The 12,483-nt window shown below is 45.7% G+C and overlaps 1 protein-coding gene across 1 annotated transcript in view; it reads right to left on the bottom strand.

Annotated features, from left to right (window-relative positions):
• Positions 1-12,483, bottom strand: part of PPL (periplakin) — a 108,297-nt gene that overhangs the window by 26,524 nt on the left and 69,290 nt on the right. The window contains exons 10-15 of the mRNA XM_058156996.1: positions 10,229-10,351; positions 5,780-5,926; positions 3,443-3,594; positions 3,174-3,271; positions 1,808-1,965; positions 615-793 (exon numbers count right to left, since the gene is read on the bottom strand). Coding sequence (XP_058012979.1) covers positions 615-793; positions 1,808-1,965; positions 3,174-3,271; positions 3,443-3,594; positions 5,780-5,926; positions 10,229-10,351 — 857 coding nt within the window. The remainder of the gene's footprint in view (positions 1-614; positions 794-1,807; positions 1,966-3,173; positions 3,272-3,442; positions 3,595-5,779; positions 5,927-10,228; positions 10,352-12,483) is intronic.

The raw sequence follows: 12,483 nt of genomic DNA, 5'->3' as shown, positions 1-12,483 counted from the left end.
ACAGAGTTGGTTGTAAGATAGGCAGCTATATAAATATTTTGGATGGATGGATGGATGGATGGATGGAGAACTGGTAGCAGAAATTTTGAGTAATTCGGAGAATACCACCTCTGGCTGGCCTCAAAGTGGAGTGAAGTTTCTCCATCCCAACCCAAAAATACCAAAGATGAACTATGACCTTCTATGCGCAACACAAAGGGTCTAAGAATGAGCTGTGGCATCTTCTCTCCAATGCTGCCCAAAAGTGCTTGCAAAGTTCTCCAAAAGACAGCTGGCCAATGTGCCAGAAAGAGGGACTGGAAAAGACCTGGATTGTGAGCAGGGGTGGGTTTCAAATTTTTTTACTATTGGTTCGGTGGGTGTGGCTTGGTGGGCGTGGCAGGGGAAGGATACTATAAAATCTCCATTTCCTCCTGATCAGCTGGGACCCGGGAGGCAGGGAATAGATGGGGGCAGGGCCAGCCAGAGGTGGTATTTACCGGTTCTCCGAACTACTCAAAATTTCCGCTACTAGTTCACCAGAACTGGTCAGAACCTGCTGAAAGCCACCTCTGATTGTAAGGCACCCGGTGGCTTCGTCTCAGAGAAAACCGCAGGCGAGGACAAGCACTTACTTCTCTTCAGCAGCGTTGAGAAGTTGAGCGACCCAGTTGTACTTGTTGTTGGTCTCCTCTACTTTGCTTTTCACTAAGGTGGTACTGCTGGATTCGGGCAACGACTGGATGAAGGTTTCACATTCCTGGATTTTGCTCGTTTTCTCAGGCTCAATGCGCCGGATCTGATTGGTGACATTCTGCAGGGATGTTTCGGAGGGGAAAAGGTGAGATACACACAGATAGGGAACGCTCATGGCAGCATCCCTGTAATGTTCAAACCTGCCGGAGAAGATCTCCACGGTACTGTCCTATTCAGGTTTGTAGTTGGATGCAAGATTAATGCTTCTGTCCTGCTAATCCAAGGCCCTCTCCCACCTAGTCTTAGCCCGAGCCAAATTGCCATTTTCAGGATTCTTTGCTTGTCACCTGTTAACCTGTCTTCTCCTACAGTCTTTGCAGGTTTGTTCCAGAAATCATCTTTTTTTCCCAGATCCAGCATTGGCAAATGTTGGAAAGCTCCCAACAACCCCAAAGTGGTTTTATACCAGTGGTGAAATCTAAATTTCTTTCCTACTGGTTCTGTGGGCGTGGCTTGGTGGGCGTGGCTTGGTGGGGAGGGGTCATGTGACTGGGGGATCACAAGACAGAAACTCACCAACAATGTCCTGCTGGAGCAGGGTTGGACTAGACGACCTCCAGGTCCCTTCCAGCCCTGGATTATCCTCCGAAGCTGTGTCTAGTGCCAGGTTTGTAGTCCTTCCTTCCTCTCCTTTTTCCTTCCTTCTTTCCTTCCTTCCTTTCTTCCTTCCTTCCTTCCTTCCTTCCCTCCCCCTTTCTTTCTTTCTTTCTTTCTTTCTTTCTTTCTTTCTTTCTTTCTTCCTTCCTTCCTTCCTTCCTTCCTTCCTTCCTTCCTTCCTTCCTTCCTTCCTTCCTTCCTTCCTTCCTTCCTTTCTCTCCCTCCCCCCCCCCAGCCGAGATCGTCAGAGGTTTGTTTTAACCCTTTAAAAGCATAGTTTTTACAGACTCTTTGGCTGAACAGGTTGTTAAAAAAAATGCTTTTAAAAGTAAAAAAAAAGGCTCATCGCATGGCTCAGCTGGGCATGGGGGGTGGGCAGGGATTTTTGCTACCAGTTCTCCGAACCACCCACCGCCATCACTACCAGATCAGCTGATCCAGTCCGAACCGGGAGCATTTCACCCCTGGTTTTTACCTTAAGGTCTTTGGAGCGCTCCGCGCTATCTTGCACCGCCCTGCTTTGCTCTAGAGGTGGACGAAGGTTTGCAGTGATGGCCTTCTCCTGCTTATCCAGTTCACTGTTCACTTTCTCCAGCTCCGCCAACAATTGCCGTACCTGTACGGATGCTGCATCTGAGGAAGTTTTGGGGGGGAAATGTAGTTTGGGTTAGCAACTGAAAGGAAAGGAGCAGAGAATACTTCCCTTCTCAACATCAAGGCCTGCTGACATGTCATGAGGTCACAGCTTTGGTTCATCACACAGGCAGTCCTCGACTTAACAACTCTTCAATTAGCAACCGGTCAAAGTTCATGAGTCAAAATGAATGGTGACTGGCCCTTGCGTGGTTGATCATTGCAGCAACCCCGCTGTCATGCGATCTAAAACTTGGGTACGGTGGTGGCGCAGTGGCTAGAATGCAGTACTGCAGGCTACTTCTGCTGACTGCCAGCTGCCTGCAATTCGCCAGTTCAAATCTCACCATCTCAAGGTTAGACTCAGCCTTCATTGTTCCGAGGTGGGTAAAATGAGAGCCCAGATTGTTGGGGGCAGAGGTGGGTTTCAGCAAGTTCTGACCAGTTCTGCAGAGTCAGTAGCGGAAATTTTGAGTAGTTCAGAGAACCGGTAGTAAACATTCTGACTGGCCCCGCCCTCACCTATTCTCTGCCTCCCGAGTCCCAGCTGATCGGGAAGAAATGGGGATTTTCCAGTAACTTTCCCCTGGAATGAGGAGGAAATGGAGATTTTACAGTATCCTCCCCCTGAAGTGGGGAGGGAATTGAGGTTTTACACTATTTTCCCATGCCATGCCCACCAAGCCACGCCCACCAAGCCATGCCATGCCCACCAAGCCACACCCACAAAACTGGTAGTAAATTTTTTTTGAAACCACCACTGGTTGGGGGCAATATTCTAACTCTGTAAACCGCTTAGAGAGGGCGCATCAAGCACTGTGAAATGGTATAAAAGTCTTAAGTACTATTGCTATTGCTACTTGGCAAGTGGCATGTATTCACAACACTTGCAGGATCGCATGTGATCATGGGATTCCCATTTTTGACCTTCCCAGCCAGTTTCCAACAAGCAAACTCAATGGGGGAAACTACTTAACAACCACATGGTTCACTTACAGTTCTCTTACAAAGAACAGCAGAAGAATGGGGTGCATGGTTCCCCTGTGCATGGGGCCCATGGTCTCCCTAGACCAGGGGTCTGCAAACTTAGCTCTTTTAAAACTTGTGGACTTCAACTCCCAGAGTTCCTCAGCCAGCTTTGAAGTCCACAAGTCTTAAAAGAGCCAAGTTTGCAAACCCCTGCCCTAGACATCTTGCGGTCTACCCACCTCCAATGCTCTCTGCCTTCAAGCTATTGTAGCGATCCTCCAGACGATTCTTTGTGCAACCCGTCTTCTGTTTCACACACTGATAGTGGCTAGCGATGCTGCACAACAAAAAGACACAAGACCTGGTTGGCAAAGGACATTCCTGGGCTTGCAAAGAACATGAGAATTTGGGAGAAGGCGGGGAGGCCCTCGACGCAACCATCATGGAGGTCATCCAGACACTTCACCTTTGGCTTGGGTGGATGCAAGCGAGGTCCGGAAATACTTACTTGTCTACCACGGCGAGCGATTCAGGATCGGTGGGAGGAATCATGAAACAGACCCCGGGGGCTTTGATTGCATTTCCTCCACTGTCGCTAACTTCCCAGTACTCTTCATTGTTCTTGTGCAGGGTGTATCGGCCACCACGTGAAATCTGATACTGAGACAGAAAGGTTTTTGCGTAAGTCTGGGGTCCGGTCCCACCTTCGGTCCCCGATCCTTGCACTTGATCCTTGACTTACTCAAACTCAGGATTTTGCAAAACAACAGCCCAGGAGTGGAATGCTGAGGTTCACAGGGGTTCGGGAGAACCTCTAGCTAAGGTTCTGTACAGTTCGGAGAACCCCCAAATCCCAATTCTGGCTGGCTCTGCCCATCCCACCCTTCCCCTCCCAGGAGTCCCCATGCGGCCTGTTTTGGATGCAGGTAAGTGCAGGGTGCACGCGGAAGCTCAGGGAGGGTGAAAAATGGGCCTACCGGAAGTTCAGGAAGGCCAGAAACTGGCCCATTTCCGGCCTCCAGAGGGTCTCCAGAGCCTGGGGAGGCCGTTTTTCCCCTCCCAGAGGCTCGAGGGAAGCCTCCAGAGCCTGGGGAGGGCAAAAATGCCCCCCTGCCATGGTGCAAGAGGCCGACTAGGCCACGCCTACCATGGCCACACCCACCCAGCAACTGGGAGAGAACCCCTTGGTAAAATTTTTGAAGCCCACTCCTGCAACAGCCCCCCCTTTTTTTGTAACAAGGAAGGAGAAAGGCTTGTTCTTGTTACCCTCAATCATGCAAAATTTCCAGCAAAAGTGAGCTTGTATAGAGTACAGAGACAGCCTTGAAGAAGATATGAGGCAGCCGTTAGGAAAATAATGAACGTTACCCAGAAAGACAGAAACGGGTGAGGAATAAACTCAAGATTGCAGGACCTTGATTCTCTGTGTTACAAGAGAGCGAGAGAAGGAAAGAGAAATACTGTCAGACTTACAAGACTGAGATCAGCCCGTTGAGGTAGGAGACAAGATACCACAAGAAACAGACCAAAGAAACACTAGAATTCTACATTTTGGGGATTGCTTATAATAACAGAAACTTGAAAGCTGTCCAGGTTATCTTTGTATTCCTCTGTAGCCTGGCAATCTGCATCCAGCACTATAAAAATACAGTCCATCAAATACGAGACAGTCCAGTGATGCTATTCAGCCATTTCTATCCGGTTCGGGCAAACCAGTAGTGGCAGCTCCCATTTTTGACGCTCCACGCATTAGCGAAAGGCCCTGCACATGCATGGAGGTGGTGCGTGCGCTTGCATTTGCGAACCGGTAGCGAAGGTAAGTGAATACTTCCCCTGGGAGAATCTATTTGCAAAGCAAATGCATTTATTGGACAGGTCATGTTTCTAATCACATTATGCAGGGATTTAAGTAAAAAAACAACAACCCCAAATTAGGAATGATTTAAGGAAGACATGGCAAAAATAGTGAAAAGAAGAACCCTAATGAAGCTGTTGTGACCCAGGCCCAAGTAGGTAGTAGGAAACTCAGTCCGTGAAAGAACTAACAAACTTTATTCTAACAGCTGAGAATTACTTCATTCCCAGCGTAGTTCAATTAAATAAAAGCCAATTCCTCCCAACACAAATTTCTCAGTCCTATCGCAAACCTTGGTCCAATTAGGCACATTGCCAAAGGCCTTTCTTGGCAAATGTTCAGAAGTCACAGAAATAAATGCAAAACGTAGACGAAGCAGAAGACAGAGTTACCAACATTGTTTTCCAGCAAAGCCCAAACGCCATTGCTGGTCTGTTTTAAGCCTTATGGGAGGGGCCAATCATCTCTTGGCCCTACTCCTGAGTTGTCCTTTGTGCTTTAGCTGCTCTTGCCTTCTGGCAGCTCTTCTCATGCGTGCATTAGGAACAGGCTCCTCCTGTTCCTCTGCCTCACTACCATCAGGCTCTGGAGGCTCTGGAGACCGTACCTCACTCCCCAATGGCCCTGGCCCTGGCCCCACCTCAGCCTCATCGCTGTCTGACTCTGTTGCCAGCTCCGCAGGCTGCTTGCAAACCACAATAGAACCTAAGGACAACCAGTGGTGCTTCAATTGTGATAGACCACAATTTCCACCACCCTTAACTAGCAGTAGTTAGGCGTCCAGCTCGTGCAGCATCTGACAACATAACTGGAGACGTGAGCAAACTGCTCCATCTTTGCAAAATGCGATGCTGTAAGCTCTTTGACCAAGTGTCGATGGTGCCACCGGTAGCAATCAATCACCAAAATCAATCACCGAGGCATTTACAAGGCGTGTCCTATTGCAGGTGTGTTTCTGTGTAAAGCCAGACAACCGGAGTCTTTTTTTACCTGTTCGTTTTCATAGTCACAAAGGGCCTCCACGGGGATAGATTTAAGGGGGGGTTCTCGTCGATACTTCAGTGGAAGAACCTGCTGACTACGTTTTTGTAAAGAGCTCACCACATCCTCATACTTGTCCAAGGCCTTCTCCTGGTCCTAAAGGAGAAGAAAGCAAAGATTCTAGAAATCGCCAGGAAGGGAAAGATTGAGACGGAACAACTAGAGCAGGGGTCTGCAAACTTGGCTCTTTTAAGACTTGTGGACTTCAACTCCCAGAGTCCCTCAGCCAGCTTTGCTGGCTGAGGAACTCTGGGAATTGAAGTCCACAAGTCTTAAAAGAGCCAAGTTTGCAGATCCCTGAACTAGAGCAATGCAGCAATGGTTACGCATTCAAGCTTGGTTTGACCCAAGTCCAACCTTTAGGTGGACCATTGACCCCAGGAGTAGGCAGATGCCCCATTGGTTATTTATTTATTTTATTTATAATTTAATTTCTATACCGCCCTGCTCCAGAAGGACTCAGGGCGGGTTTACAGCCATATTAAAACACCAAATACAAATAACAATTTTAAAAGCGAATTAAAACCAAATATTTAATAGGCCAGATCAACTAAAATGGTCAAAGACCGACATAAAACCCATTTAAAATTACAATTAAAATTATACTTAGGCTAGTCCTGCACGATGAAATAATAAAATCTTCAGTTCACGTTTGAAGGTCCGGAGGTCGGGGAGTTGGCGTAACCCCGGAGGCAGCTCAATCCAAAGGGCCGGTGCTGCCACAGAGAAGGCCCTCCCCCTGGGGGCCGCCAACCGACATTGTTTGGTCGACGGCACCCTGAGGAGGCCCACTCTGTGGGAGCGCACAGGTCGTAGGGAGGCTATCAGTGGCAGAAGGCGGTCTCGTAAATAACCCGGTCCTAAGCCATGGAGCGCTTTAAAGGTGGTAACCAACACTTTGAATTGCACCTGGAAGGCTACCGGCAGCCAGTGCAGGCCACGCAGGATAGGTGTTATATGGGATTAACGCGGTGCTCCCTCTATCACCCGCACAGTCTACTGGCCTATCCAGTTCCAAGACCCACCAAACAAGTTCGGGCAAATGATTTATCTTAGAATTGAATCATTCTGAAGCCAGGGATTTCGGAACTAGAACTAAATGAACCGCGGCGGCAGAGTGGTTAGAGTGCAGTACTGCACACTACTTCGGCTGACTGTCTGCTGACTGCAATTTGGCAGTTCAAATCTCACCAGGCTCAAGGTTGACTCAGCTTTTCATCATTCCGATGTGGGTAAAATGCGGACCCAATTTGTTGAAGGCAATGTGCTGACTCTGTAAACTGCTTAGAGAGGGCTGGAAAGCATTGTAAAGCGGTATGTAAGGCTAAGTGCTATTGCTAAAGATAAAGATTTCCCCTGTCATATCTGACTCTAGGGGGCAGTGCTCATCTCTGTTTCCTAGCCAAGAGAGCCAGCATTGTCCAAAGACTCTTTGGTGGTCATGAGTCTATCATGATGATTTACCAAAGGTGCAGGGAACACTGTTACTTTCCCACGAAAGTGATACCTATTTATCTATTTGCATTTCATGCTTTCAAATGCTAGGTTGGCAGGAGCTGGGGCAAGGACGGGAACTCACCCTGTCAACGGTGCTTGGGTTTTGAACTGCCAACCTTCCGGTCAACAACCCAACATCTTAACCACTAAGCCACGTGTGTCCCTAGAACGAAATGAGCTCCAAAGTAAACTCCGTGCCTGCCTGCTCCAACCTTCTTCCTATAATTTAGGCCAGAAAAAACACCAGGGCCAGACTGGTTGACCCAGAATGCTAAGGTATAATTCCATATTATATCCATTATTATAATTTGTGGTTGATCTGGTACAATGTGGTTCCTTTATTTTCTGCTTCCCTGATGGTGACAGCCCTTCCTCAGGACTCAGTGTGGGAACTAAGACACTGCAGCTCCCTCAAGCATATCTCAGCATAAGGCATCCTTGGGAAGAGCCCAAGGATTTTTGCCTATCAGGCAAGATCTCTCGGTAGATCACAATTTCTGCTGAAAAGCAAAGTGGGATGAAGATAATTATTCCCTGCACTTGTTACACCACTGTGATTGATAGGAAGTTGGCGGGAGGCATTGTGAGCTAATTAAAGGAGAGCTTTTGTCTGCTTGCCACACCTTTTATGAACAAAGTAGAAGGGGTTGTACTTCGCTCAGGATCTCCAGAATGGGTCCATCAAGGAAGGAGATTAAAAAGTGTGTATGTCTTAATCTCAGAAAATCTCTCCAATTTTAGGCCAGCAAATTCGAGGCATCTCAACATGTAGGTACCATAAAATCAGAAACTAATGACTGAATGTAATGCAATCATAATTATAAGAATTAAAAATGAAAATTAAGAAATGGATATGGATACCCTAGATGGGAAACAAATACAATGTAAACCATCATCTTCTTTTAATGACCCCATAATCCCTTGCGGGGTGGAGTCTGGGCTACTGAATGGAGCTGAATGTGTACTGTCCGGATGCCCTTCCTGTCGCCAATGCGGAGTTTTGTTCAGCAGATATATTCTCGTTGTGCCCCAAGCTGGATCTTCCCTTGAGATCCCAAAATCCTAAAACTGGAAGGTACCACACAGTTTGCTTAATGCAGGAATCTAAGCCAAGCACCCTCAACCAATGGAGTTCCACCTTCTAGTGAAAGTGAGAGCATCTTGTTGGGGACAAAAAAAAATCCATTGTCCAATTGTTCTTCCTCTTAGGAAGACCCATCATGCAGTCAGACTCATGCTCTCTTGTAACTTTTATCCACCGTTGGGTTCTGGAGCAAAGGAAGAACCTGTTCGGACCATCTTCTCTGTGATGCCTTGGACCACAAGTCCATCACACCTTGGTCCAGCTCCCCTCAAACGGTTATTGTGTCACTCCACTTTTTCCACCTGGATTCTGCTCAATCCGTACCTATTTATTTTATTTATTTAGCATATTTATATAGGATAAATAGGTAGGTAAGTCAGAACTAATGGGGGGAGTGGATAGTTCATGGCTTGCTGTGATAGTTGCGCATGGCTTCGCATCGCATCCTGCCAGGCTGACATTAGCAATGGGGTGGGGTGAGGAGATTGGATTGGGTAGGACAAGGGAAGCCTGAATAACGAGATGCACCAATCCAGCCCAAAGGAATGGAGCCTCTGTGGCTCAGACTGCTAATGCAGTCTGTTATTAACAGCAGCTGCTTGCAATTACTGCAGGTTCAAGTCCCACCAGGCCCAAGGTTGACTCAGCCTTCCATCCTTTATAAGGTAGGTAAAATGAGGAGCCAGATTGTTGGGGGCAATAAGTTGACTTTGTATATAAATATACAAATAGGATGAAGACTATTGCTAACATAGTGTAAGCCGCCCTGAGACTTCGGAGAAGGGCGGGATATAAATGCAAATTAAAAAAAATAAAAATGCCGAGACGGAGAAGATGTGAACCAAGGGTCTGTTACCTAAACAACATGAGAACTTCTAATTGGACATTGACTGATAATGGGGTTGGCCAGGGGAGAAAGGAAAAGTTAATTGCTATTCTTTGCGCACCAAACCAGCAGATTCATCTTGGCTACTTCGCTAACCAACTTTTGCTTTCAGTGAAGTATACTCTGGGAAAACATTGGGCCAGGAGTCTTTCTTGGCTAGCTAACTTAAGTGGGAGGGATGACAGTAGTAGCTTTCTGCTCCACTTGCCCCCCCTCCCCCAATACCAGAGGTGGGTTTCAGCAGGTTCTGACCAGTTCTGGAGAACCGGTAGCAGAAATTTTGAGTAGTTCAGAGAACCGGTAGTAAAAATTCTGACTGGTCCCGCCCCCATCTATTCTCTGCCTCCCAAGTCCCAGCTGATCGGAGGGAAATGGGGATTTTGCAGTAATCTTCCCCTGGAGTGGGGATGGAATGGAGATTTTACAGTATCCTTCCCCTGCCACGCCCACCAAGCCACACCCACCATCATGCCATGCCTACCAAGCCACGGCCACAGAACCCGTAGTTAAAAAATTTGAAACCCACCACTGCACCCTACATGATGGCGCCATGTGAAATGAAGCTTTGATTTGGGGTTTTGCTGACTAGGTAGGTTTGTTGTGATAGAAATGGCTGGTGTAGGTTTCTATATAAAAGTAAAAAGCTGAGATTTCATGCAATTACCTCATTTGACCGTGCCAACAGGAGTCAGAAGTCAACGTCTCTTCTTTTTCTTTATTCTCTATCCTACACTTTTCCACCCTTTCTCTTTCCCTCCCTTATTCCCCCCTTTATTTTCTTTTGCAGTTTTGTATTTTATATTGTGTTTTGACGAACAAATAAAATTTTGAGAGACGATGATGCCGTGGGCAATCAAGATGTTCTCCTTCCTCCCACCGACCTCCAACCCCAACCTGGTCAAAATAATAGCTTCTCTTTTGAAATACTTGCCTCTAGGTCATGCAACAAAGATTCGATCTGGTACCGGTCTTTGAAATCTGGGCTATATTTCTGGTCCAGATCTGTGTCTACTTTTCTGAGAAGTTCCTGTGCGTCCTTGGCATCTTTTTGGAACTGCAAGGAGAGAGAAGAAAAAGTCAAATCCTCCCTTCCTTTTGATCACAAGTCATTCTTTTCTTTCCCCCAATTTTTTTTATTTTATACACAAACACACACATAATACATGAGTTGTTCAGTGTGTCATCGAGGTGTTTCTTCAGTGACATTATTATTATCATCATCATCATTATTATTATTATTATTACACCAGAACAACTAGACACAAGAACAGTTTTTCCCCGAAGGCCATCACTCTGCTAAACAAATAATTCCCTCAACACTGTCAGACTATTTACTGAATCTGCACTACTATTAATCGTTTCATAGTTCCCATCACCAATCTCTTTCCACTTATGACTGTATGACTATAACTTGTTGCTGGCAATCCTTATGATTTATATTGATATATTGACCATCAATTGTGTTGTAAATGTTGTACCTTGATGAAGGTATCTTTTCTTTTATGTACACTGAGAGCATATGCACCAAGACAAATTCCTTGTGTGTCCAATCACACTTGGCCAATAAAAATTCTATTCTATTCTATTCTATTCTATTCTATTCTATTCTATTCTATTCTATTCTATTCTATTCTATTACTACTCCTATCTTCATCCTTTCCTAATATTTTCCATTCCTTTGTTACAACATTCTCCCCACAATTCATTTATTATAACATTCTCTTATTTACTATTAATACATTTATCTATAGCTCTTCTCTAACCAGTGGTAAAATTGTCTCCATATCTTAAAATATTCCGTATCTTCTCTTTCTTTAATTATCAAAGTTAATCTATTCATTTCTGCACAGTCTAAACTTTTCTTAATTACTTCCCCTTCCGAAGGGATTTCCTCTGCTTTCCATCTTTGTGCAAACACTATCCTCGCTGCAGTTATTACATGTATAATCAAATATATGTTTTCTTTACTAATTTTCTCTGGCAGGATACCCAATAGGAACATCTCCAGCTTTAAATCAATATGTTGCTGAATCATTTCTTCTAACCATATTTTAATTCTACTTCAGTAGAATTGGAGGGAAGACATGAGAAGGCAGCATCACTGAAAATGTGGGAAGGGCAGATAAACATGGGAGAGAAGAGAGGAGAGGAGAGGAGGGGAGGGGAGGGGAGGGGAGAGGAGAGGAGAGGAGAGGAGAGGAGAGGAGAGGAGAGAAGAGAAGAGAAGAGAAGAGAAGAGAAGAGAAGAGAAGAGAAGGAGAGATCCAACCTAGAACTAAGGAGAAATATTCTGAACATGAGAACACTCAACCAGCTGGCCTTCAGAAGTTAGGGATGCTCCATCACTGGAGGTTTTAAAGAAGAGATTGGACAGCCATTTGCCTGAAATGATCAAGCAACAATAAATTTAAGCTTAATGTTAACCGCTCCAATCTTGATTGCAGAAAACATGACTTCAGTAACAGAGTTGTTAATACTTGGAATATACTACCTGACTCTGTGGTCTCTTCCCAAAATCCCCAAAGCTTCAACCAAAAACTGTCTACTATTGACCTCACCCCATTTCTAAGAGGTCTGTAAGGGGCGTGCATAAGAGCACAAGCGTGCCTACCGTTCCTGTCCTATTGTTTCCTTTCATTATATACAATTTATATAGTTATTACATACTCATGCTTAGATATATGCTCATATATTGTATAGTATTTCATGCTTATGCTTATATATACTGCGTGACAAAATAAATAGATAAAAATAAATAAATAAATAAATTTTATGGACCAGGAAGGTCTTCTGCTAAACCAGCTTCCCAAAGCAAGAGGGCTGCTTGCTTCATTTCTTGACAGCCCAAGAGAGGTTAGGAGAAGAACTTGTCTGACAAGATTGTTTTCCCACCAGCTCTTTCAGTTGTTTCCTCTGCGAACAAGTCCGGCTGCACCACCTGACCTGCCTCGATAACCTTCACGCAAAGCTGTGCGATAGACAAGCTGTCTGTCGGGCTTGTTTGCTAGCGGGATCGGAGGTGGCCTCCTCCCTGTCCCTCCCTTGCAAAAGCAGGTTTGGTTTTGCTAGGTAAGAAGAACATCCTTAAAGTGATGGCACGCCTCTCCTACTTCCTGTGCATGCCTAGGCACCCAAATGCACTTTGCCTAATGGAAGAAGATCAGATGGAGACCTCAAAACCTTGAA

The sequence above is a fragment of the Ahaetulla prasina genome, chromosome 14, assembly GCF_028640845.1.
Source record: "Ahaetulla prasina isolate Xishuangbanna chromosome 14, ASM2864084v1, whole genome shotgun sequence".
In the NCBI taxonomy this organism is placed as follows: Eukaryota; Metazoa; Chordata; class Lepidosauria; order Squamata; family Colubridae; genus Ahaetulla; species Ahaetulla prasina.
The sequence above is the reverse complement of the archived record's forward strand: the minus strand, read 5'-3'. Positions and strand labels throughout refer to the sequence as shown.